The sequence below is a fragment of the Rhineura floridana genome, chromosome 1 (genome assembly GCF_030035675.1).
Source record: "Rhineura floridana isolate rRhiFlo1 chromosome 1, rRhiFlo1.hap2, whole genome shotgun sequence".
NCBI classification, from domain to species: Eukaryota; Metazoa; Chordata; class Lepidosauria; order Squamata; family Rhineuridae; genus Rhineura; species Rhineura floridana.
In genome coordinates this window covers 253,159,953-253,187,814 of record NC_084480.1, presented here as the reverse complement: position 1 = coordinate 253,187,814, position 27,862 = coordinate 253,159,953, and the positions used below count along the sequence as shown (strand labels likewise).

Here is a 27,862-nt window from a genome sequence, read left to right as displayed (position 1 = left end):
TCTGTCCATCTCGTTAATATCTCCATTGCCCTACTGTCTCTGATGACTAATGCTTTTTCAGGCCAGTACCATTGTGATGGTGCCTTCAAGCATACCCAGTACATTCCATATGCCATTGTTCCTGATCAGTCAGGCTGACCCAGGTACACCTGGAGATATTTGGACAAGTTCCTTGAGTTAAGTTTGCTTCAACTTAGGGTATTTGGGAATGTATGAGCACCCCCAGTTCTATTCCTTTGGCATAGGGGTTCTTATGTCCTTATACTTTTTCAGAAATCCCATTTCTTTATTTATAAAATACATAGCTCAAGAGGGGGGATTATATTTAAATACACTGAGCTTCATTTTAAAACCACACAGACTCAGGAAAAGACTGGGTGACTCTGGCTAACTAGTATTTTTCAGCCTCAGAGATTTAGAGGAGGCAGGCCACCCCAGAGTACCTTTTTCTTAATGAAAACACACTTATAAAGTTGTAAAAATAACACACTGAGTTATTTTAAAATCATCATAAAATCTCACTTTCTCTCTTCATTAAAACTTCTAATACATTTCATAATTTTTCCCCTAGGTGGAGTTCTTGCTCTACACAAGAAACCTATCTCTTTGGATCAAAACCAATATCATATTAATGACTGCTTACCAGTTATATGCTTGCTTGAATTAGAACAATAGACCAATTAATATATGTCAGTCATGCATCAGCTGAGTCTTGGCACCGGCCAAATTTGGCAAGGAAACAGGAGATCGCTGTGACCATTGCCATTGCAACAGGTTTTGCTTATATCTCTGAATTAAATGCTAAGATTCAGGGTTCTTTGTCAGCCTGAATCTCAGGGCCTAATAGGCCTGAAGTTCAGTGCTTAACTCCTTATGATTATAAAAAATATGCTGCCTTAATATCTATGATTATATGTGTGTGGATATATAAAATTCCCCATTAGGCAGGGGAGGGGAGAACTTGGACTGAAGGGTTTTTTCCTCTCTTTCTGCTGCACAGCCTCCAATTTGGTTGTTTAACAAGGATCTTATTCTCAACCCAGCAGAAAAAAAAGGAAGGGAGGACGAAGATATGTGGTTTTGTTCCAGCCGACTGCCAGGAGTTGAAGAGGAGGAGGGAGAGAAAAAATAAGAACCTAAGAAGAGCCTGCTGGATCAGGCCAGTGGCCCATCTAGTCCAGCATCCTGTTCTCACAGTGGCCAACCAGGTGCCTGGGGGAAGCCCGCAAGCAGGACCTGAACACAAGAACACTCTGCCCTCCCGAGGCCTCCGGCAACTGGTCTTCAGAAGCATACTGCCTCTGACTAGAGTGGCAGAGCACAGCCATCATGGCTAGTAGCCATTGATAGCCCTGTCCTCCATGAATTTGTCTAATCTTCTTCTAAAGCCATCCAAGCTGGTGGCCATTACTGCATCTTGTGGGAGCAAATTCCATAGTTTAACTGTGCAGTGAGTAAAGAAGTACTTCCTTTTGTCTGTCCTGAATCTTCCAACATTCAGCTTCTTTGAATGTCCACGAGCTCTAGTATTATGAGAGAGGGAGAAAAACTTTTCTCTATCCACTTTCTCAATGCCATGAATAATTTTATACACTTCTATCATGTCTCCTCTGACCCGCCTTTTCTCTAAACTAAAAAGCCCCAAATGCTGCAACCTTTCCTCATAAGGGAGTCGCTCCATCCCCTTGATCATTCTGGTTGCCCTCTTCTGAACCTTTTCCAACTCTATAATATCCTTTTTGAGATGAGGCAACCAGAACTGTACATACTATTCCATAGATTTATACAACGGCATTATGATATCAGCTGTTTTATTTTCAATACATTTCCTAATTATCGCTAACATGGAATTTGCGTTCTTCACAGCTGCCGCACACTGGGTCGACATTCTCATCGTGTTGTCCACTACAACCCCAAGGTCTCTCTTCTGGTTGGTCACTGCCAGTTCAGACCCCATGAGCGTATATGTGAAATTCAGATTTTTTGCTCCAATATGCATAATTTGACACTTGTTTATATTGAATTGCATTTGCCATTTTTCCGCCCATTCACTCAGTTTGGAGAGGTCTTTTTGGAGCTCTTCGCAATCCCTTTTTGTTTTAACAACCCTGAACAATTTAGTATCGTCAGCAAACTTGGCCGCTTCACTGCTTGCTCCTAATTCTAGGTCATTAATGAACAAGTTGAAAAGTACAGGTCCCAATACTGATCCTTGAGGGACTCCACCTTCTACAGCCCTCCATTGGGAGAACTGTCTGTTTATTCCTACTCGCTGCTTTCTGCTTCTTAACCAGTTCCTTATCCACAAGAGGACCTCTCCTCTTATTCCATGACTGCTAAGCTTCCTCAGAAGTCTTTGGTGAGGTACCTTGTCAAACGCTTTTTGAAAGTCTAAGTACACTATGTTCACTGGATCACCTCTATCTATATGCTTGTTGACACTCTCAAAGAATTCTAATAGGTTACTGAGACAGGACTTTCCCTTGCAGAAGCCATGCTGGCTCTGCTTCAGCAAGGCTTGTTCTTCTATGTGCTTAGTTAATCTAGCTTTAATAATACTTTCTACCAGTTTTCCAGGGACAAAAGTTAAGCTAACTGGCCTGTAATTTCCGGGATCCCCCCTGGATCCCTTTTTGAATATTGGCGTTACATTTGCCACTTTCCAGTCCTCAGGCATGGAGGAGGACCTGAGGGACAAGTTACATATTTTAGTTAGCAGATCAGCAATTTCACCTTTGAGTTCTTTGAGAACTCTCGGGTGGATGCCATCCGGGCCCGGTGATTTGTCAGTTTTTATATTGTCTATTAAGCCTAGAACTTTCTCTCTCGTTACCACTATTTGTCTCAGTTCCTCAGAATCCCTTCCTGCAAATGTTAGTTCAGGTTCAGGGATCTGCCCTATATCTTTCACTGTGAAGACAGATGCAAAGAATTCATTTAGCTTCTCTGCAATCTCCTTATCGTTCTTTAGTACACCTTTGACTCCCTTATCATCCAAGGGTCCAATCGCCTCCCTAGATGGTCTCCTGCTTTGAATGTATTTATAGATTTTTTTCTTGTTGGTTTTTATGTTCTTAGCAATGTGCTTCTCAAATTCTTTTTTAGCATCCCTTATTGTCTTCTTGCATTTCTTTTGCCAGAGTTTGTGTTCCTTTTTATTTTCTTCATTTGGACAAGACTTCCATTTTCTGAAGGAAGATTTTTTGCCTCTAAGAGCTTCCTTGACTTTGCTCGTTAACCATTCTGGCATCTTCTTGGCCCTGGTGGTACCTTTTCTGATCTGCGGTATGCACTCCAGTTGAGCTTCTAATATAGTGTTTTTAAGCAACTTCCAAGCATTTTTGAGTGATGTGACCCTCTGGACTTTGCTTTTCAGCTTTCTTTTTACCAATCCCCTCATTTTTGTGAAGTTTCCTCTTTTGAAGTCAAATGTGACCATGTTGGATTTTCTTGGCAATTGGCCATTTACATGTATGTTTAATTTAATAGCACTATTGTCACTGCTCCCAATCGGTTCAACAACACTTATATCTCGCACAGGTCCTGGTCCCCACTGAGGATTAAGTCCAGGGTTGCCATCCCTCTGGTCTGTTCCATGACCAACTGGTCTAGGGCATAGTCATTTAGAATATCTAGAAATTTTGCTTCTTTGTCGTGACTGGAACACATATGTGGCCAGTCTATGTCCGGGTAGTTGAAGTCACCCATTAATACCACATTTTCCATATGAGTCCGGCCATCACTGCGGGTTATAGCTCCACCTATCGTGCGAAGGCAAGAATGTTTTTGAAGTCAAGACTAGGGGTGTCAGGCCCCTCCCACTCTCCAGTTCATTCTTGCCTTCATACGAACAAGTTTGATATTTGCAGATAGCGTAGCTTTAGTTAAGTTTCTTGTGTCGTTTTGTGTGTTTGTCTGACAGTGTGTGGAGGTTTTATGTGAGGGGGTTTGGCCCAGCCCCTTTTCCCCCAGCTTTTGAGCCTTACGATTCTGGCAGAGACCGCGGCTGCGGTTCTCTAGCCTCTCAGGCGGGAGCTTGCGGCTGCAGCTCCCGATTCGGCCCGCCGCTTGGCTTGGCTCGAACCCTTTTGAATCTCCCCCTCCAGGAGCTTGCGGCTGCGGCCCTCTTGGCTTGTCATTCGGCGGCTGTTCGTCGTTCGGCGACGGTTTGACTCCGTCTCCTGTCTCCCGGCCCTTTAATTTTGCTGCGGCGACTTCTGCAGCCGGTGGCTGCGACTGATATCTGCTGCCGCCTCGCCGCTTTAGTTTTTTATCGGCCGTTCTACTCCCCGTCCCTGTCCCCCGGCCTTTTAAGTTGCCGCGGCGGCTTCTGCAGCCGGTGGCTGCGGCTGATATCTCCTGCTGCCTCAGCACTTAGTTTTTTACTTCGCTGAGGACCCGCCACTGGCTTAGAGCCAGTATTGTGTTATCGGGTCCGCAACTGCAACGCGTTGCTGAGGTAGTGCCTGGCTTTTTTCAGTCTGCTGGGCTGCTCAGTACCCACCATTGCTCCCCCTTCGTAATCCGCCATTTTGATCGTTATTTTCTCCCGCTCCTTTTACGGATGCCATCTTGTTTGTCTCCCTTTCCTGCCCTTTATATTCAGTCTACCCCATACTGAACAAAGGGGGCTTAGCTGGCAAGGGCTCCTTGTACGTACGTGTAAGATAGGATTCCTTAGTCCTTTGGACCCCTCTATCACACGACTACTGCTGCAGCTTCTGACAACTAGCTGGTAGCTAGCACCTGTACTTCTGTGGCTGCCTCATTATCGCTGTGACTGTGCATTAGACTTTTGAACCTTGCTGGCTCTGGTGCTAGGTGCACAACTTGTTGACCTGTACATTCTGCCCCATCTGTGGCCGTGTGCTAAGACTGTGATACTGTGCACAAGCTGTTGAATCGTACATTCTGCCCCCTCTGTGGCCATGTACCAAGCCTGAAGTCTATACTGTACATTCTGCCCCCTCTGTGGCCGTGTACCAAGCCTGAAGTCTATACTGTACATTCTGCCCCCTCTGTGGCCGTGTACCAAGCCTGAAATCTGGTCTGCATCATATTGACGCTGATCCCATAGTGCATTCTGCCCCCTCTGTGGCCGTGTACTTAGCCATCTGCCGGTGCATTCTACCCCCTCTGTGGTCGTGTACTGTTCCTGTTCGGGTCTCTACATTCTGCCCCCGCTGTGGCCGTGTACTGCACCCAAAGTGAATATAAGGTGGCGGAACAGCCAGCCAAGTCACAACCATCTAAGGCAACTAAGACTAAGCATGCTAAAGCACTGGCTAAGACTAAACATCTTTCCAGCCACAGCAAACCAAAGCGTCCACGCTATGTCTCTGGGCCGACCCCCACCACAGCAGCTCAGGAACAGCTAACGGATATATTTCATTCCCCTGCTGCTTCCTCTGACGTGGAGGACTTTGCTGGTTTTCCTACTCAGCTAACACTTAGCCAGCCTCCTTCCGTGTTGCCACCCAGGGCTTATTCTCCGGCTCAACCCACAGAGCCACCTACTCAAGCACAAACATCTGCTTCAACGGGGCTGCAGCTGTCCCATGATTTTCTTTCACAACTTCAGGGCATGCTGTCATATTTCACTCAAATGCAGTCACCACCACAAGTCCCCGCTATACCTCAACGCACTATGGACCAATGTGTGTGTCACGAGGCAAACCCTTCCGGTTCCCCAAATCCCTTTGACGTAGCTAGAGGCAGATGTATTGATGAAGCCTCGTATGGGGAGGAGTCAACCTTTGCTGATCACCCTGAAGGACACGACTGGAGTGACTATTCGGAACATGAGGAGGATACATCATATTGCTTGTTTAATGCCTCCGATTATCAGCCTCTAGCGTGCAGGGTAGTTAACGTCCTTGGTCTCCAAGCTGCGCCTCCAACTACTACCGCTCCAGCTATTAAAGGGGCCAGGGTTCTCAAATCCCCTGCACCTACTGAGCATTACATCCCGGTGCCAGATCCCATTGCCAAACTGGCCACCGAAGAATGGTCTCATCCATTCCAAATGCGCCGCTTCAAGAACCTGGCTGACAAATTTTACTCCCTAGCTCCTGACTTTGCCACTAAGCTAGCCGTCCCCGGCATAGACGAACCGATCGCTAGCCTAGTTTCACGATCTCTTTTGCCTAGAGAAGAAGAATCCCAACTGAAGGATGCTACTGAGCGAAGATTAGATTTTGCTGTCCGCAAAAATCATGAGGCCACTGCTTTCTCCATGCGCGCCTCCACATCAGCTTCCGTCTTCTCCAGAGCAGCGATGATGTGGCTGGATGATCTTTTAGAGGACCCTAACCCTGATCCTGTCTCTCTCAGAAGGTCAATGATAAAGTTGCGCAAGACAGCGGCATTTGTAGCTGATGCCACTTTGGATGCCACTCAACTGGGGGCACGAGCCATGACGGCTCAGATAGTTGCTCGACGGACCCTCTGGCTTCGCCACTGGCAAGCTGACTCTATGGCCAGAGAGAATCTTTCTCGGGCTCCTTACTCCGGATCTTTGCTCTTCGGTGAGGAAGCTCTAAAGGCAGTGCTGGTTGATCCCAAAGACGGTCAAAGACCAGAATGCTGAAAAGATGTAGCTTTATTCTGTGTACAGAGGCACCATTGATTTCTTGTATATAAAAAAAATTTCTGTGTAAAATTGCTAAAGCCCAACGCGTTTCAGCTTGTGCAGTCAAGCCTTCATCAGGGGAAAATTAAACTCTTCAATAAAATATTAAGACAAACTTTTTCTGGTATCTTCCTTATCGCTGTTGTCATGTGAAGATACCAGAAAAAGTTTGTCTTAATATTTTATTGAAGAGTTTAATTTTCCCCTGATGAAGGCTTGACTGCACAAGCTGAAACGCGTTGGGCTTTAGCAATTTTACACAGAAATTTTTTTTATATACAAGAAATCAATGGTGCCTCTGTACACAGAATAAAGCTACATCTTTTCAGCATTCTGGTCTTTGACCTCCTATTTGTGCTTCCAGTGAATGCTTCACACTTTTATCTTGATCCCAAAGACGCCCACAAACCGGTTTTGGCCACTGTCAAGAACATCGATCATAGACCTTTCAGGCCATTTCCCCCCTTCCGCACTGCCCAGCCCTTTCGAGGAACGCGGCCAGGAGGACGAGGCCGCGACTTCAGATCATATGACTCCAATTCCTTCAGGGGATCCTGGAGCCGGCGTTTCCAGGGCAGAGGTCAGTACCAAGGGCGCAGGGGTGCCTCATCGTCCTCATATAGGGGAGGGTCTCGCCAACGCAAGCGGTACTAATGCACCTCCTGTTGGTGGCAGACTACTTATGTTTAGAGACCAGTGACTGCGTCTGACTACGGTCGCCTGGATCAGGGACTTTTTTTGTTATGGCTATGCTATAGAGTTTTGGACGACCCCACCAGACAAATTCCATCCATCTCCTGGTCCCAGAGCTCCAGCCAGGCACAGCATAATGCAGACAGCTATACATCACCTCTTGGACATAGCGGCGATAGAGCCAGTCCCCACAACAGAGAGGTTGGAAGGGGTGTACTCCCTCCTATTTGCTGTGCCCAAACGAGATTTGTCATGGAGGGCGGTATTGGACCTCAAGTTCGTCAACCGTTTTGTAACATATCGCAGGTTCAAAATGGAATCCCTCCACTCCATTACAGAAAGCCTGCATGAAGGAGACTTCCTGGCTTCTATCGACCTAAAGGAAGCATATCTCCATGTCCCTATTTGCATAGCCCACAGAAAATTCCTTCGGTTTGCCTTTGGCCACCAGCACTTTCAATATAGAGCGATGCCGTTCGGCCTCTCTTCTGCCCCGAGAGTATTTACCAAAGTGCTACTCATTTTAGTGGCTTATCTCCAGACTCAAGGGGTCCATCTCTACCCATATCTGGACGATCTTTTAATACGGGCAAGTTCTGAGGAGCTGGCTCATCGTCATATAACGCTCACCCTCAATGTCTTGCAGGCCTACGGCTGGCTTGTCAACTTCGACAAAAGCCATCTTCAACCTACCCAATGCCTACTACATCTAGGGACGACGTTGGACACCCTGCAAGCAATGGTGTTTCTGTCTCCAGATCGCATCAATGCCATCACAAACATCGCAGGGTCCCTGATACAACAAACATCCGCAGACGTCATGCTTCTAGCCAGGGCGCTCTGAATGTTCATCTCTACCATCCATATTGTGCCATGGGCTCGAGCCCACACTCGTCACCTTCAGTGGGCTTTGTTGCCTTTTCAACAGGACATTGCCAGCTCCAATCATCGCACAGTTCCTCTGAGCCCCACACTGCGCCTTTCATTCCGCTGGTGGACGAGGGTCCAACATCTTTCCAGAGGCACTCCATTCAGAGAACCCCGCAGGACTGTTGTCACCACGGATGCCAGTCTCATCGGCTGGGGAGCACACTGCAACTCCCAGTACGTTCAGGGGGTTTGGTCCACCGCAGAGCAGACTCAGAGCATCAATTGGCTGGAGCTAAAGGCTGTCCACTTAGCTCTACTTCATTTTCAGTCTCTGTTCCCTTTGGACCATGTTCTCATTCGAACAGACAACACATGTGTAAAATCACAGACAGGGGGGCACCTGGTCCCATCCTCTGCAGGACCTAGCCTGTCTCATCTTCGTCTGGGTAGAACAACATCTACAATCCCTGAAAACAGAACATCTCAGAGGGATTTGCAATGTGACAGCGGACTGGCTCAGCAGACAACAGGTTTTTCTGGGAGAATGGAAGCTTCATCCAACCATTTTCCATCGTCTTCAGTGTCGGTTCGGCTTCTTCTCAATCGACCTGTTTGCTTCCAGTGACAATTGCCAACTTCCCAGGTACTTTGCCCGATACCTGGACACAACAGCGGAAGCAGTGGATGCGCTGTCAACACCGTGGCCAGACGGTCTTTTGTACTCCTTCCCTCCAATACCATTGTTACCCAAAACCTTGAGGAAGGCGCGAAGCGAGAGGGCACAGTTGGTTCTGATAGCACCATATTGGCCACGCCGACCGTGGTTCTCGGATCTTCTTGCAATGTCAGTGATGGATTCTTGGACACTTCCAGTCAGGCCAGACCTTCTATCCCAGGGTCCAGTATGGCACCAGGACCCCACTTGGCTCAATCTAACAGCGTGGCTTTTGAACGGGGACATTTGAGGTCGTTTGGCCTGTCTGACGCTGTTATTGATATTATCTTGGCCTCGAGAAGACCATCTACCACTCGTATTTACCAACATACTTGGGTGGCTTTCTCCAAGTGGTGCCAGTCCCACCACCACGATCCATCCCAGGCCACCATGCAACAGGTGCTGCAATATCTCCATAGCGGCTTTATGATGGGACTCAGACCCAACACTTTACGTCGACATGCCTCAACTTTGTAGTCTATTCTCTCGGTGTCTTCTTCTGGTGTGACTATTGCCTCACATCCGTTCATCAAACGCTTTCTGAGGGGAGTCGCTCTACGATCCCCGGCTGTTGTCCACCGGTTTCCCTCATGGAGTTTGTCGAAGGTTCTGCAGGATTTGCAATGCCCTCCGTTTGAACCCATCAGGACTGTGTCTCTACGTCTGCTGTCCTTCAAGGTCTTGTTCCTGATCGCGATCACCTCTGCGAGATGAGTTTCGGAACTGGGTGCATTGTCTTCTGCTCACCATCTCTGTGTCTTCCATAAGGACTCTGTTGTACTGAAGACCGATCCTTCCTTCTGTCCCAAGGTCGACTCAGTTTTCCATTGCAATCAGGACATTGTTCTTCCTTCATTTTGTCCAAATCCTACACATCCTCTTGAGAAGGCTTGGCATTCGTTGGATGTTCGGAGGGCTCACAAGACATATCTGTCTCGGACCCAGGATATACGACGAACGGAGTCTCTATTTGTATCCTTTAATCCACGTTCTATGGGGCATAAAGTAGCTAATTCCACCTTATCCCGCTGGTTGCGCGCATGTATTGCCTTAGCTTATGAGTCCCTTAAGCTTCCAGTGCCAGCTAGCATAACTGCTCATTCAACCAGGTCAGCTGCTACTACGGCTGCTTTTGCTACCAACGCTCCTGTTGCTGATATTTGCAGGGCTGCCGTTTGGTCTACCCCACACTCATTTATAAGGCATTATAAAATAGATCGCTATGCCTCTGCTGACACCTCTTTTGTCAGACGAGTGTTGCAACAGGTTCTTAATGAGGATTAGCATGTGGGTAGTCCCTTCCTGTATGGGCTGCTTTGGTACATCCTGCAGTGATGGCCGGACTCATATGGAAAATGGACCATTGGTCTCACCTGAAGGGTGATTTTCATATGAGTACGGCCATCACGACCCTCCCAGTTGGAGGATGACTAGATATTTTCTAATGTGTTATATATTTCTGTTACGCTATTATATTTAAATTTTCTAGTGAAGTCAAGACTGCTAGTTCTGTTATTTCGCTATGTTGGAGTCACGTTATTATGAATGTTACTATTGTGTTATTTTCCTGTGGGCCTGTTGGCCTTGTTTTTTGTATTGTTAGATATTTCTCTTTAGACTTGCTGCGAATGAACTGGAGAGTGGGAGGGGCCTGACGCCCCTAGTCTTGACTTCAAAAACATTCTTGCCTTCGCATGATAGGTGGAGCTATAACCCGCAGTGATGGCCGTACTCATATGAAAGTCACCCTTCAGGTGAGACCAACGGTCCATTTCCTAGTTTGGATGCTTCCTCAATTTCATATCTCATCTCCAGGTCTCCCTGAGCATTTTGATCAGGGGGACGATAGATTGTTCCCAGTATTAAATCCCTCCTGGGGCATGGTATCACCACCCACAATGATTCTGTGGAGGAGTCCGCCTCTTTTGGGGTTTCGAGCTTGCTGGATTCAATGCCTTCTTTCACGTATAGAGCGCCACCGCCACCAATACGTCCTTCCCTGTCCTTCCGATATAGTTTATATCCAGGGATAACCGTATCCCACTGGTTTTTTCCATTCCACCAGGTCTCCGTTATGCTCACTATATCAATGCTCTCCTCTAAGACCAAGCACTCCAGTTCTCCCATCTTGGTTCAGAGGCTTCTAGCATTAGCATACAGGCACTTGTAAGCAGTGTCTCTCTTCAAGTGTTTTTGGCACTTTTGGTTTGGCCTGTGGTAATTTTGCCCTTCTGAATATCCTGTGCCCCTGCTCTCACAGTGCCTGCTTCTAGGCCTACCCCTTTTAAAATTTCATCATTTCTTTGGTCTCTATCCCAGGGGGGAGGTTTATTCCGAACCAGACCTTCCTCAGCTCCTGTCGGGTTTCCCCCCTCAGTCAGTTTAAAAGCTGCTCTGCCACCTTTTTAATTTTAAGTGCCAGCAGTCTGGTTCCATTCTGGTTCAAGTGGAGCCCGTCCCTTTTGTACAGACCCGGCTTGTCCCAAAATGTTCCCCAGTGCCTAACAAATCCAAACCCCTCCTCCCGACACCATAGTCTCATCCACGCATTGAGACTACGAAGCTGTGCCTGTCTGGCTGGTCCTGCGCATGGAACTGGTAGCATTTCAGAGAAAGTCACCTTGGAGGTCCTGGCTTTCAGCATCCTACCTAGCAACCTAAATTTTGCTTCCAGGACCTCACGGCTGCATTTCCCCATGTCATTGGTGCCAATGTGCACCACGACCACTGACTCCTCCCCAACACTGTCTACCAAACTATCTAAATGACAGGCGATATCCACAACCTTCACACCAGGCAGGCAAATCATCTTGCGGTCTGCATGCCCATCACACACCCCACTGTCTATGATTGAATTGCCCACTACAAGGATCCCTCCACCCCCCAGAGATATATCCTCGGCACGAGAGGACAGCTGCTTATCCCCCAAGCAATGGGTCCCTTCTAAGGGATCATTTCCCTCTTCCTCGGCTGGGTGCTCTCCTTCCCCGAGACCATCATTCTCCATGATAGCAGGAGAGCTATCATCCTTGGAGTGGGACACAGCTATAGTGTCCCTGAAGGCCTCATCCACACACCTCTCTGCCTCTCTCAGTTTTTCCAGGTCAGCCACCTTGGCCTCAAGGAAATGAAGTCGTTCCCAGAGAGCCAGGAGCTCATTGCACCGACAGCACACTCACTACTTCTGTCCAACAGGCAGATAGTCGTACATGCTGCAGGTAGTGCAAAACACTGGAAAGCCCCCACACCCCTGCTGGCTTCTTACCTGTATAGTTTTGTTTAAGGTTTATCAAGTTAATGGGTTGGAAACTGCGGTTTAGTTGAGGTCAGGGAACAGACAGGCAGTGTGTGGGGCCCTGGCCTCCTCACCTTGCTGCCAAACTCGCTGTGACGCTTCGTCAGCTGGGGGCTCCCTCTAGCTCATGGAGCAGGCTCTGTCGCTAGGGTGCTCTGAATTTATGTGTGGCTGGTCCCTCCCAGCTACTGCTGCCAGCCAATGATGTGTTAATTGAGGCTGATGGCTCAACTGTCAGCTGGGGCTTAACTCCTTAGGATTATCTCAGGCTTCCTTCCTTTGAAGTCAGGAAGGCAGGCTTCCTTCCTTGGGGGGGGGCTGTTTGAGGACTTTGATTAGTGGTACTAAGAAAGGTTAACTAGCTTTTACTATGCTTACTGTGTTTACTATGTTAACTAGCTTTTAATATGTACAGGCGTGGGGGGAGAAAATGTGTGTGTGTGATGGTGTTTCGTTTTTAATGATGTTCTATTTATATGTGTTGTGCATGGTAAGGTGAAATACAAATGAATATGTCTAAGAGTGTCTATGTGTGTGTGCACACACACGTGCTGCAGCCAACACCAGAGGTTAGGATCAGGAATTTCCAAGGTTAAATTTCCTCCTCAAACTCATAAGCTCTGCCCAAATGCAGCTACTCTTAGTATGACAACTAAGAAGGGAAACTCGGCAAAGGAAATTCCTTACCTTACAGCAACTTAGTACATTTGCTCATATATGTATGCAGAAAATAGTAGATCTAGCTGCAAGGCAAACCATGGAGATCTGCATTGATCATTGCATGACTGCAGTAAGGGAAAGTACTCCAAAGTAAGAGAAGGAAAGCTCATTTTATTTTATAATCTTAGAAGGTTGTATAATCTTAGAAGGGGGCCTGCACTTCTGAATTTGCCTACACTACTGCTCAGAAGTAAGTCCTATTGAATTCAGTGGGGCTTACTCCCAGGTAAGTGATGTCTGAATTGCAGCTCCAGCCAAGAAAAGCTTGAGATGTAAATAAAGAATTATAGCACACTTAGATACTATAAGATACCTTTTTCAGATTAATAAATATTTTTAGGTAGTACCTGACTTCACACAGGTTGAGTCAAATCTATAAATATGTAAAAGATAAATGGTGGCGGTGTTAACTTGAATAGAGCTAATATATTCCACAACTTTTGAACTTAACCTAAACATGTCAATTACTAATAAAAAGATTACAGGTTTCAAGTTACTAATCCTATTGGGCTCTGTAAAAGATATAATATTCCTGGATGATTTTGAAATGGTAGTGTATAAATGGTGGTCTGCTTAGCCATCAATTATTGATGGAAAAAGAAGAACGCTGTTCAGGAGTAGTGTATGAGAATTTGGAATATAGCTTACATGGTCAGACTCATTAATATTGTGAGACTACAGGTGGGAAGGTAAATAGTGGTTTTTGTCCTGCTTGAATTTATTATGTTTTGTAAACTGACTGTTCTTTGTTGTAAGCCATATTGGGCACAGCTTGCTGTGGAAAGGTGGCATATAAATAAACTCAATCAATCAATCAATCATTGTATCAAGTAATGGAGTAGTTTCATACATTACTGGAATGTTAGGTGTAAGATGTAGCACAAACATATTTCTAATTAGGAGTTGTACTTCTTGTTGAACTCTACTTAAGGATGCTTAGCTTTTAAAAAAAGAATTATTATTATCTATTTTATCTTGTATATATGCTTATTTTGTATTTATCTTCTTATTGTGAAATGGCTGTAATAATCATAATAATAGTTGCAACATTGGGAACTTTGTAATTTAGAAAGAAAGGAAGGAAGGGGGAACATTATAGAGGTATATAAAATCTTTCAAGGTGTGGAGAGTGCATAGAGGGAAGTTTTTCTTCCTCTCACATAATACTAGAACTAGGGTCATCCAATGAAACTGAATGTCTTCACTGAAACAGACAAAAGGAAGTATTTGAACATGTGGCACATAGTTAAAATATGGAATTTGCTACTGTAAGATGTAATGGTGGCCATCAACTTGGACAGCTTTAAAAGGGGATGAGATTATACCAGTTGCTAAGAAACATAAAAGAGGAGAGGGTTGTTGTGCTCATTGCCTGCTTGTGGGCTTCTCAGAGTCATCTGGTTGGCCTCTGTGAGAACTTGGTCTAATCCAGCAGGGCTTTCTTATGACAAATCTCCTTGTTGTTGTTATATGCCTTCAAGTCGATTACGACTTATGGTGACCCCATGAATCAGCGACCTCTAATAGTATCTGTTATGAACCACCCTGTTCAGATCTTGTAAGTTCAGATCTGTGGCTTACTTTATAGAATCAATCAATCTCTTGTTTGGTCTTCCCCTTTTTCTACTCCCTTCTGTTTTTCCCAGCATTTGTCTTTTCTAGTGAATCGTGTCTTCTCATTATGTGTCCAAAGTATGATAACCTCAGTTTCATCATTTTAGCTTCTAGTGATAGTTCTGGTTTAATTTGTTCTAAGACCCAATTATTTGTCTTTTTTGCAGTCCATGGTATGCACAAAGCTCTCCTCCATCACCACATTTCAAATGAGTTGATTTTTCTCTTGTCCCCTTTTTTTAACGGTCCAACTTTCACATCCATACATAGAGATCGGGAATACCATGGTCTGAATGATCCTGACTCTTTGCATTTGAGGACCTTTTCTAGTTCTCTCATAGCTGCCCTCCCCAGTCCTAGCCTTCTTCTGATTTCTTGACTATTGTCTCCATTTTGGTTAATGACTGTGCCAAGGTATTGACAATCCTTAACAAGTTCAAGGTCCTCGTTTTCAACTTTAAAGTTACATAAATCTTCTGTTGTCATTACTTTAGTCTTCTTGACGTTCAGCTGTAGTCCTGCTTTTGTACTTTCCTCTTTAACTTTCATCAGCATTCATTTCAAATTATTACTGGTTTCTGCTAGCAGTATGGTATCGTTTGCATATCTTAAATTGGCGGCACTGGAGGGGGGCTGGCGGCAGGCAGGAAGATGGAGACGGTGCTAGAGGGCTGTCTGCGCAAATACACCAACCTCATCCAAGGCTGGCAAAGCAGGTACTTCATACTGCGTGAAGAGGAAAACGAAAGGTCTCTTGTCTCTAAGTTACAAATGGACGACGGAGTTTTTGGGAGTCACAAAGATCAGGTCTTGAAAAAGCTGAAGAAGAACCAATTTGTGTCCTGTCAAATTGAGACTGCCTTACCTCCGGAGCAGAGCATATCTAGTATAAAAAACCTGGCTGAATGCGGTTCTCTTATCATGACACATTTAAATGTTTTTTCTTTTCTTTTACTTTTATTTGTTATTTAATTTTGAGAATTGCATTATTGTATTGATGTATTATGATGTGTTGTTATATTCGTGTTTTTGTAAGCCGCCTTGAGGGCCTTTTGGCCATAAGGCGGGGTATAAATTTAATAAATAAATAAATAAATTGTTGCTATTTCTCCCTCCAATTTTCACAACTCCTTCATCTTGGTCCAATCCCGCTTTCTGTATGATACGTTCAGCGTATAGATTAAACAAATAGGGTGATAAAACACACCCCGTCTCACACCCTTTCCGACTGGGAAACAAATGGTTTCTCCATATTCTGTCCTTATAGTAGCCTCTTGTCCAGAGTATAGATTGCACATCAGGACAATCAGATGCTGTGGCACCCCCATTTCTTTTAAAGCATTCCATAGTTTTTTGTGATCTACACAATCAAAGGCTTTGTTGTAATCTATAAAGCACAGTGTGATTTCTTTCTGAAATTCTTTAGTCCATTCCATTATCCAATTTATGTTTGGGATATGATCTCTGGTACCTCTTCCCTTACTAAATCCAGCTTGGACATCTGGCATTTCGCGTTCCATATATGGTAAGTGCCTTTGTTGTAGAATCTTGAGCATTACTTTACTTGCATGGGATATTAAGGCAATAGGTTGATAATTACTGCATTCCCTGGGATCCCATTTCTTTGGGATTGAGATGTATATTGGATGCTTCCAATCTGTGGGCCATTGTTTTATTTTCCATATTTGTTGACAAATGTTTGTCAAAATGTGGACAGATTCAGTCTCAGTAGGTTGTAGCAAGTCTATTGGTATGCTATCTGCTCCTGGTGATTTGTTTCTTCCAAGTATTTTAAGAGCAGCTTTCACCTCACATTCTAAAATTTCTGGTTCTTCATCCTACGGTTCTTCCATGAATGAATCTGTCATCCTTGCATCTCTTTTATAGAGTTCTTCATTTTATTGCTTCCATCTTCCTTTTATTTTACCTTGGTCAGTCAGTGTGTTCCTCTGTTGATTATTCAACATCTCTATTCTTGGTTTAAATTTCCCTTTAATTTCTCTTATCTTTTGCTATAGGGTTCTTGTTCTACCCTTTTTGTTGTCCTCTTCTATTTCTATACAACTACTGTAATAGTTCTCTTTGTCCCTACTTACTAGTCGCTGTATTGTTGCATTTAGGGTTCTAACTGTGTTTCTATCTCCTTTTGCTTTTGCTTTCCTTCTCTGTTTAACCATTTTAAGAGTTTCTTCAGTCATCCATTGAAGTCTTTCTCTCTTTTTAACTAGAGGTATTGTGTTTTTACATTCTTCCCTTACAATGTCCCTGGCCTCTCCCCATAGTTCTTCTGATTCTTTGTCAACTAAGTTTAAAGCCTCAAATCTGTTCCTTATTTGATCTTTATATTCTTATGGGATGTTATTTAAATTGTATTTTGCCATTATGATTCCTTTGTTGTTGTTCTTTAGCTTTACTCTGATTTTTTATATGACCAGTTCATGATCTGTACTGCATTCTGCTCTTGGTCTTGTTTTTGCAAAAAGTATGGAACTTCTCCATTTTCTGCTACCAATTATATAATCAATTTGATTCCTATATTTACCATTTGGTGATGTCCATGTGTACAGTTGTCTTTTTGGTTGCTTAAAAAATGTGTTTGCAAGAAACAAATTATTGGTTTCACATAATTCAATAAGTCTTTCTCCTGCTTCATTTCTTTCTCCTAAGCCCCATTTCCCTACAATTCCTAGTTCTTCTCTGTTCCCTACTTTTGCATTCCAGTCCCCTATGATTATCAGAACATCTTGCTTTGGGGTGTGATCAGTTTCTTCCTGTACTTCTGCGTAATATCTTTCCAATTCCTTTTCTTCTGCATTTGCTGTTGGAGCATAGACTTGGATGTAGGTTATGTTAATAGGTTTTCCGTTAGATCTCATTGATATAATTCACTCAGACCTTGCTTTATAGCTCCTAGTTGCTTCTGCTACATGACTTCTGACTATTAAAGCAACCCTGTTTCTTCTTAATTTCTCATTTCCTGCATAAAATATTTTGTAGTTGCCTGATTGAAAATGTCCCATTCCCATCCATTTTAATTCACTCATGCCAAGTATTGTAATGTTGATACGTTCCATTTCTTGCTTGACAATTTCTAACTTTCCCTGGTGTACAACTCTGGATTCTCCTTTTGCATCTGTGCGCATTAGCCTCTGGGCTTCCTTTCAGCTTTGACCCAGCTGCATCATTAGTCACAGCGCTACTCGTACTTTGTTCTTCCCCAGTAGCTTGTTGAGTGTCTTCTGACCTGGGGGTCTCATCTTCCAGCACTATCTCGTGTTGCATTTTGGATACCCTGTTCATAGGATTTTTGTGGTAAGAGGTATTCAGAGGTGGTTTACCATTGCCTTCCTCTGAGTTTGGATGCATCTTAGTCTAGTGTCTCAGCTTTGACCATTCCACCTTGGGTGCCCCTGCTAGGAGCCTAGCCTCTTGGTCTAGACTTCTGATGGCATCTCTCTCAGCTTCTTTGACACTCTCAAACCCCCTTACCATGTTAAAGTGTGCATCCTAGAGGGGGACAAATCTCCTAGCTGGTGCAAGTTATTGTGCATTCAGTTGTGTCTGCTTTTTTCTTTTGACCAGCATGGGCAAGTGTTTGCACATACAGTAGCTGATAACTCTATGCTCTGAAAGAGGTTAAACCAGATAGAGTCAAACATAAGGCATAATATCCACATTGGAAATAAAACCTGATGGATTTCTTCAGAATCTCTACTTTTTAGCTACATGTTGTGTATCATGCTTACAGAGTCATTTTGGAATAAGTTGCTTGGATCCATATTTCAATTACGTGTCTATGTGATCAATTTCAGTGGCCATCCAGTAGATGCAAAATATAACTTTATGCTAGTTCCAATGTAATCATTTTATCACCTACAGATTGGACAACTCCCTTTGTTTTCTTAATCCTAACATTTCTGTGAAGTGGATCAATATTAATATTCTTTTTGAACAAAAGACATTGATGTAGAGACTGGGTTGACTTAGCTATGCTTTTTTCTGGATGCATTGGTTGCCTTAGTAACTGGAAATTGAAACTTAGTTTAAGTATAATTGCTCCATATATTTCTACAAAAATCACACATCACTGTGATCCTTTAAAACAGTGAGCAATTATTGGCAGAGAATTTCAAAGAAAAAATAATGATCAAATGCTGAAATATGCACAAAATATTTATATACTCAAATGCCAAAAAGGATAATTTTATCTAATTTTTCTTTTAATTTGTGCCACTCAAAAATATAGAATGACGGTTTAAACATGCAAGCACAGCCTGACCTGCTGTAATTTATTCAAAGCGAAAGCAAAGCATTTGGTAAAGCTGAAGACATTTCAATATAAGGTAAAAAACCCTACATGTCTGGACTACATCTGAGTCAGGATAGGTTGTATAAGTTCTGGATGAGTGCCTGGATGCAGTGGACTGGATGAGGGGTAATAAACAGAGCTTGAATCCTGAAAAGATGGTCTTGTGGGTAGGTGGTTCCCAGGTCTAGGAGATAGGTCAATCGCCTCTTCTGGACAGGGTTGTACTCCCTTTAAGCAGCAAGTTTGCAGTTTGTACTTCTTGATCCATCTTTATCACTAGAGGCCCACATGACCTCTCTGGCTAGGAATGCCTTCTACCAGCTTTGGTTAGTATGCTAGCTGTGACCATTCCTGGACTGGGAATGCCTGACCACAGTGGTCCATGCATTGGTAAACTCTGGCACTTTAGGTGGAGCTTCCCTTGTTATCTGGTCAGTAAACTGCAATGAGCACGGAATGCAGCAGCCAGACTGCTTACAGGAGGTTACGGACAACATGTTACTCCTTTGTTTGAATAGGATTGTCTGATTCCTTATTCTCTACTTTGATCACTGAGAACTGATGTGGCACTTTTGGTTGTTCCCCATGCCCCTGAGGTTCAGTCACCTTTACCAGGGATTGAGCTTTTAGTGTGGCAGACCGGGGCTGGCATCCTTTTTTACAAATCTTTTAAAAATGATACAGACAAGGCCTTTAGAATAAGCATTTTAATGAACTGATTTTATTGATGTTTTTATTGATGTTATTTGTAGTATTATGTTGTATGCTGCCTTGTATTTTTAATGAAATTTTAATTTAAATAAATATTTAAATTAAAAAAAGGTGGGAAGAAAAAGCTATCTTTAAAATCTTCTGCTTACATACTGACAAAGTTTTTTTTTTGCAGGGATACTTTCTGTGTATTCTTTGACAAAGATATACACAAATGTTATCCCATTGGGCACATTTATAGTTTTCTGAAAACTGCTCAGATATGTTGCTGTGTTTGCCATATTTCAGTTAGGAAAGTAAAACATTTGTGCCCTAATCTAACAATTGCCTTATGTGCAAGGTAGGAGCCAGAACAGTTGCTGCAAATATACAAACATGCAAAACACAAAAGCACAGATCCACAGATCTACCTTCTGTGTACATAGACAGAGACATTACATTGCTATGTGCAATTAAGCCAACCTCCATACATTAATATCATTTTCACATTGTTGAATAAAGGATTTAAATTCTGGAGTAGTTGTAATAAATTGCTCTTTTCTCTGAAAAGATAGAAAATGGAATTTATTAAAGAAAGTGACAGTTGTCTCTTGCGTTATTTAGATGTGATTTTTAATTTTTCAAATTTTTCAAATGGTTTGAATGTATTGATAAGCCATAGAATGAACTGTAGTGAGCCTAAACTATGTGCTCCTCCTCCTCCAGTTTTGCTTCTGTTTCAAGTTAAACACAGCTTGAAGTGTTGGATCAGTCTGGACAAACTGTGGTTAACTGTAACTATAGTTAGTGAAAACAAGCCAATTTCAAACCATAGTTTATAAAGCTGACTTGTTTTCATTGAGCATCGTTAAGATTAATCTCAGTTTACGGTTCAGACAACACATAAATCTGTAATTAACCTAAAACAGAAGTGGAAGCTTCATAGCCATGCCGGAATGGATAGTGCATGAGCACAAGGCTCACCTGGTCTCATTTTCATAATGGTAAACTATGGTTTAGCATTCCATTTAAATGGAGCCGTTGTAACTTGTTTTTGAAAACTGTTTTAGAAAGCAAATTGCTTGAAATTATGCCTTCCAGTTAATGAAGAATTGTTTTAGTGCTGAATTCTCACTTTTCTATTGAAGTCTCAGTTTTATATTTAATGTCTTTAAATCTATATGGTTAGAGACGTTTGAGTTACTGTGTAATTTAAAATGTTGTATATGTATGCTGCTGACTATTTAATTTTATTTAATGAAGTGTGAAATAGAATGTAGAAGCATTTACATAGCATACCTGAGAAGACTAAGCACCTGTACTAATGTTCTGTATTTTCTTCCCACCTCTTTTCTGTTTTACTGTATGTCATTTATTGCATGCAAAATGTATCCTGTGGTTGAAACTATATGGGTTTTTTTCCACTTCGCCCTAAATAAGAAGCAAATCCCATTGTTGTGAAATTACTTTCACCTACTGTCTAGGTTAATAATTAAGAGCAATGCAAAGTTTTGGAAGTGAAGAAAATAATTTCCTTTCCAATTATTTTCTTAGCTGTGAAGGGCTGGGATCATTGTTAAAATGTTCAGTAATTCAACAAACATGTCATAGTACTGTTTTTATTACTGTGCTTCTGATTTATATCAAGGTTTGTTTTTTTTTTGCAGTTATATAGCTTGCTACTCTATTCTTAACAAACTGTCCAGTATAAGAACCAGTTTGGAGCCTTTTTGTCTTTGGGATCAACCACTCTTGTAAATATGAGGGAGAGAACAGAATACAAGTTTTACTTTCACTTTTTTCCTTTTCCACAGCTGTTCCCACTTCTGAAAGACAAGCAGGTTTGCACCAAGAATTACAACAGTGAAAAATGAAAGTAAAGTCTTAGTTGTGTGCTCATTTGTCTCTCACATATGAGATCCATCCTTTTTCGCTCTTGGCCATAACTGATAAGAAATCCTTGACAATCCAATAATTTTTTAAATCTGCAGATATGAATTTTACTAACAATAGTGTATGTTCATCTTTTGAATACAATATAATAGTATCTTTTTTTAAAAAAAAATCAGGTTGCAAAGGGCAACAGTGACTGAAATGTCACTACTTTCTTCTTCTTCCAAGGATAACAGCCAACAACCAGAAGGTATTTTGTCTTTTCCTTCTTGCAATGTTGAGCAATTTATGTTTTCTAAAAAGCTTCAAATAGATGTAAAGCGTTGCTTTTGGTACTTTTGTATATATGCAGTACCTTGGTTGTATCTTTTCTCTCTCTTTCCATTTTTGGTGCTGCCCCTTAATACCTTTCATTTGGGATTATTATTTTCAGTTCTGCTTGCCATGATGTTGGAGTTCTTCATTCTTTAAAACCAGTAACCCAAATCAGCAAATTGATGCTGTCCACATGGTTCTCCAGCATGATCTAGCATTGCAGCCATGGTTGCTTGCATGTAGCACTGCCAAATAATTGTAGCTCATTTTAATAATTGGTGATTATGATGTTCCTATATTAATGTATATATGGTAAGTGTTGGTTGTTTAGAAGATACATGGTAAGTGGAGTGAAAGAGGAGGGGGAGTGAATGGGCAGTAGAATGCTAGATGATTGGCTGAGTGTTTAAAATGGCTGAACGTATAAAAGGAAGAGTGAGAGTGGAATCTAGGGGGTGGATGAGGTGAAACTGAGTGGGTTGCTTGGTGGGGTTTAGAGAGTTGTTTGCCAGGAGAGAGTGAAGAAGGAGGGGGGTGGAGTTCGGATTAGTATTGAGTAAAACCATATGCTTATGTGCCTTAAGAAGAAATCTTGTTAATCTTGTTAGCTTTGTTATCTTTAATAAATACTTAATTTGGTTTACCAAAGGCCTGATCCTTGGCTGGGGTTTCACAGACCAGAAGGGAGGGTAAGGTAATGACCAAGGCTGAAGGGGAACTGTAACAAATGGTGGCAGCGGTGAAGAGAATAACAATACCAGTATTCAGAGTCTCTGGGAATACTGGTTATAGGACGTGACTGGTGGTTGCCTAGCAGGGGGATCTGTTGAGATCTATGCTAGAGCGGGGAGAGAAACCATAAAAAAGGACAGTCCGGACTGGTGGAGTCCCTGGTGGTGCCTAGTGACAGGCAGTAGCCACGCGCAGGTAGGAACCTGACAGAGAGAGCCAGGGAAGGGCGTCACAGTGATAACTCTGATCAGTTGTTGTGGTGGAGGGAGGACCAGTAACAGATGTGCAGTCTGGACTATTATATGTATGTGAATTGGACTGGAACATGAAACTAAGGGTCAGGCTAGTTGTTACATGAGAATTGCCCATTACTTTTTCATTCTGATTCATTTAGCTTGTGGCGCCTGATTTGAATTAGGGTCAAAATGGGGAAGGGGGTTGCCTAACACTTGTTTCCCATGTCATGGCCCCAATCCACAGCTTCTCTGTAAGTTGTTATAAGCCACAGGGGGAAATATACACTTTTAAGAGAATACGCTGCAATCTATACACTCTTACCCAAAAGTAAGTCCCACTCAACTCAGTATGACTTATTTCTGGGTAAACACGTATAGGATTGCATAGCAAGCCTATAAATTTTTTCCTCCGTGGTTTTTGGGCTGCAATCTTAATTCCTGGCTGGGAGCAGCAGGGCTGAATGGAGTGGCAGAGCCATCCCCACATCTGATGTCCTGCACCTTGCGCTGGCCGGGGCAAAAGTTGGAGGGCAGTAAAAAATGCCATTTTTTGCTGCACCAGTTCCACGCTAGCAGAAGAGAGAGTCCCAAAGTGTGTCTATGGCTGGTAGCTGGCCTAGCTTAGGATCTATTGGATTGAGGCCCCCATAATGCCCCATTTTAGAGTTTATCTTGGTTAGCAGTAGTGGGGATACTGCTGCTGGTTGATTCTAACCACCAGCGCTTTCAGTGGGCACTATGGGAACCCCCGTGGTGGTGGAGGCCACATGCCAGTGCGGAGAGCCTGGCAGAGGGAGACCTTGGCCACATCCTAACCTCCTCCAGTATAACAAATAGGATTACTCTGCCGTATGTGTGTTATTTATTTTTTCACTGTGAATTATCAGAATATTTGCATGGAGGTTAAAATCTCCTGTTCCCATGATGGTTCTTATCCAAACTGGTGCTTCACAAGCCTGCTTTTTGAGAAAGAAAAAAAATGTTGGGAACTCGAAACACAGAGCTTCCATGTGGCATGTACATTTAAATTGTAGGGATCACACATTTATTGTAATGTTTAAAATGTATATTTATTACATGCATTTTTTCTCCCACCCCTACCAAAAATACCCTTGAATAATTGTAGGTATGAATGAAAATATTTCATTGGGTATCCCTTCAAGGCAACGTAGTTGTGCTGCTGTAAATACTCCATCTGCATGTGTTAACAAAGCTATTCATCACATTCAAGATCTAGAAATAAAAGTGGAAGAATCCTTTCAACAGGTACTTTATTTGCCAAGCTTCAACAAAACTTCAGTAGATCTCACTTTTATTTTACATTAAGAATAGGAATATAGTAATACTACAAAAACAATAATAATACAACAGTAGTAATAAAATCTAAGACTCTGGATGGCAGTATAAAAAACATTAATCAGAGATTGTAAAATGCCTGGGTGAATTGGCCAGGCATCAAAATGACCTCAAAGTAAACATCACATAAGTGGGGCACCACCTTTTAGAAGGCCCTTGCCATGGCTAATGTTCACCATGTTTGTGAAGACTAGTTCACACCTGTTGATGAAGCACTTTGGTTTTTTTAATATTAGGTGAGAGCCCAAGCTTTCCATATGCTTCTGCAAAGACATTTAGGATAGTTTGAAGATCTTTCTCTGAATGTTCGGAAACCACAATATCATCAGCATATTGAAGTTCTACGACAGGTTGACATTACCTTACTTTTTGCTTTCAGCCTACTGAGATTAAAAAGCTTTCCATCTCTTCGATATATGACTTCCACACCAGTAGGAAGTTTCCCGTCAATAAGGTGTAGAATCATAGCAATGCAGACAGCAAATAAGGTAGGAGCAACGACGCATCCCTGTTTTACACCTGATCCGACTCTGAATGGATCGCTCTGAAAGCCATTGTTATCCAAAACTGTTGCTCTCATGTTGTCATGAAGGAGTCGCAAAATATTCACAAATTTATCAGGGCATCCAGTTTTCAGAAGGATGGTCCAGAGAGCGGTTCGATTCACAGTATCAAAGGCCTTAGTCAGGTCAATAAACACCATATATAAAGATTGATTCTGCTCCCGGCATTTTTCTTGAAGCTGTTGTGCAGTGAAGATCATGTCCACTGTCCCCCTGGAAGGGCGGAAACCATTTTGAGATTCTGGGAGGACATCCTCTGAGAGCGGCAGGAGGCGATTTGCGAGGATCCTTGCAAGGATTTTACCTGTGGTAGCAAGAAAAGAAATACCTCGATAGTTCCCGCAATCTGTCTATCATCCTTCTTTAAAAGGGTGATAATTATGGCGTTTTAATATTAAAAAAACCAAAGTGCTTCATCAACAGGTGCGAACTAGTCCCTCTGTAGCACCATCAACCCAGCGTAATGGTGTGACGTTGAAGAACGTTTATCATGTCCCCTATCTTGGCAGCCATCTCTCTGTAAAAGCTGACATCGACGCTGAAATTCAACATCGTCTGAGCTCTGTGAGTGCCACATTCTCCCGAATGAAGCGTAGAGTGTTCAAGGATCGGGATATTCGCAGGGAGACCAAAATGCTTATTTACAAAGCCATTGTACTACCGACCTTACTGTATGCCTATGAAACATGGACCATTTATAAACGCTGCTCCCAACTTCTTGAAAGATTCCACCAACGCTGCCTCCAGAAAATTCTGCAAATTACTTGGGAAGACAGATGGACTAACGTTAGCATTTTGGAAGAAGCAAAGACTGCCAGTGTTGAAACAATGATCCGTCAACATCAACTTTGGTGGACCTGCCATGTTGTTCGAATGCCTAATCACCGTCTTCCAAAGCAGCCACTTTACTCCCAACTTAAGGATGGAAAACAGAACATCGGTGGACAGCAAAAGAGGTTTAAAGATGTTCTTAAAGCGAATCTAAAAAAATGTAACATGAACATCGACAACTGGGAAGACTTGGCCCATGAACGTACCAAATGGAGGTTGGCTATTATCAAAGGTGCTGTGGATTTTGAAGAAGCACGAATGCAGGGCGAATGGGACAAACAAGCCAAGTGGAAGGCACGTCAAACAAATCCTCATTGCGACCATCTTCCATCTGGAAACCTATGTCCTCACTGTGGGAGGCTGTGTGGATCCACAATTGGCCTCCACAGTCACTTACGGACCCACTGTTAAAGACCTTATCTTGGAAGACAATCGTACTCGGCCACGAGTGATCACCATTGAAAATATATGTAAGTTCAGGCCCACCTTCTTTAAAGACTTCAGCAGGAATCCCATCAGCTCCACCAGCTTTGTTGTTCTTCATTTGATTGATGGCTTTACTGACTTCATCCAAATTAGGGGATACTGCAAGCTCGTCTCTAGTTTGTTGTTGTGGAATTTGAGAGAGGACCTCACCAGCCACAATAGAGTTACAATTAAGGAGATCATGGTAATGCTCTTTCCAGCGCAGTGCAATAGACTCTTTATCCTTAAGAAGTTTGCTACCATCCATTTAACATAAGGGATTTGTACCATAATTAGTTGGTCCATAGATGGCCTTTGTGGCATTAAAAAAGCCCCGTGCATTGTGAGGATCTGCAAAGTGCTGGATTTCTTGAGCTTTCTTTATCCACCAGGAGTTCTTAAGGTCTCCAGTTCTTCTTTGGACCTCAGCCTTTGCACTGGCATAGATTTTTTTCTTAGCAGCACAATTAATGTCTTTCTGCCATATCTGGAAGGCTTTCCTTTTCTTCTCGATGATATGTTCAATCTCACTATCATTCTCATCAAACCAGTCCTGATGTTTCTTAGTTTGGTATCCAATAGTTTGTTCACATGCTGCAATAATGGATGTCTTCAGTTTAATGCAGTGTTCCTCCACATTTTCAGGGAGTTCTTTCGGTAGTTGTTTCTTGAGAGTTGTTTGAAAGCAGGCTTGCTTAATAGGATCTTGAAGGGCATGGATGTTCATTTTATGCCTTCATTTTCTTCCTTGGAGCCTATGTTGAGGAACAATATTAATGGCCATAGTAGATCAAATTAATCGGTGATCTGTCCAGCAGTCATCAGCACTCATCATGGCCCTAGTGAGGAGTACATCACGACGATCTCTGGCACAGACAATTACATAATCCAGGAGATGCCAGTGTTTTGACCGTGGGTGCTTCCATGATGTTTTAAATTTATTTTTCTGATGAAAGAGTGTGATTGTAATAACAAGATTATGCTCTGCACATTTAGTCAGAAGTAGAATGCCATTCAGGTTGCTATTGCCAACTCTTTCTTTCCCAATGGTTTCTGGTCATAGATCGAAATCATGCCCAACTCTTGCATTGAAATCTCCCAAAAGGATAATTTTAACCTCCTTAGGTATCTCTGATAAGATGGTGTCCAGCTGATTATACATTTTTTCCTTGATGTCTTCGTCGTCATCTAATGTTGGTGTATAAGCACTTACAATAGTTGCCTGCTGGTTTTTGGCAAAAGGAACTTCTGACAAGAGCTTCACAAGATTATTTTTAATAGCAAAGCCTACTCCATGTATTCATCATTCTTGTTCAGGCAGTCCTTTCTAGAAGAAGGTATAACCTCCTTTTTCTTCCTTCAGTCATCCTTCTCCTGCTTTTCAAGTTTCTTGGAGTGCTGCTATGTCAATATTAAAACGTCTCAACTCCCTCGTGATGGTGGCAGTCCTGCATTCAGGACGTTCACTATCTGTATTGTCCAGCAATGTCCATATATTCCATGTTCCAAAGTTCAATTGTCTTTTGAGATCACTAAGTGGTGACGCCACTGGACATGGTAATCCAGTCAGGGAGAGAGCTGAGGCAGACTATGTTTAGGGCACCTTTTCTAGCCCCCTCCCCATACGGGATGAGCAGAGTGGATCCTGAATAGGACTACTCAGTCGTGGATATAGCTGCCGAACTACTCAGCTGCCTCAGTCCTTGAGCCAGGATGACTGAGTCTGTTTCTCCCCCCCCATGTGCCGGTCCATGACTAGAGGCTTCTGGATTTCACAGTGCTGCCCCCGTCACCATCCGCCAATCACCATGGGACTTTTGGTTTGGTTTGGTTTGGTTTGGTTTGCTTGGAAGACGCCTGTGAGTGAATTTGTTTTATGTGGGGAGATTGGTGCATGACAATCAACACGCAATCTTGACAGAAAAAGGCTTTGT

General features: G+C 42.9%; 1 protein-coding gene across 2 annotated transcripts in view; it reads left to right on the top strand.

The window, feature by feature from the left end:
• Positions 1 to 27,862, top strand: part of LOC133371560 (coiled-coil domain-containing protein 178-like) — a 122,395-nt gene that overhangs the window by 9,622 nt on the left and 84,911 nt on the right. Inside the window, exons 3-4 of one of the 2 annotated variants that reach the window (XM_061599125.1) lie at positions 21,607 to 21,680; positions 23,840 to 23,979. The exons of the other annotated variant lie outside the window; for it this stretch is intronic. Coding sequence (XP_061455109.1) covers positions 21,632 to 21,680; positions 23,840 to 23,979 — 189 coding nt within the window. The 5' untranslated portion in view covers positions 21,607 to 21,631. The remainder of the gene's footprint in view (positions 1 to 21,606; positions 21,681 to 23,839; positions 23,980 to 27,862) is intronic. 2 annotated transcript variants of the gene reach the window in all.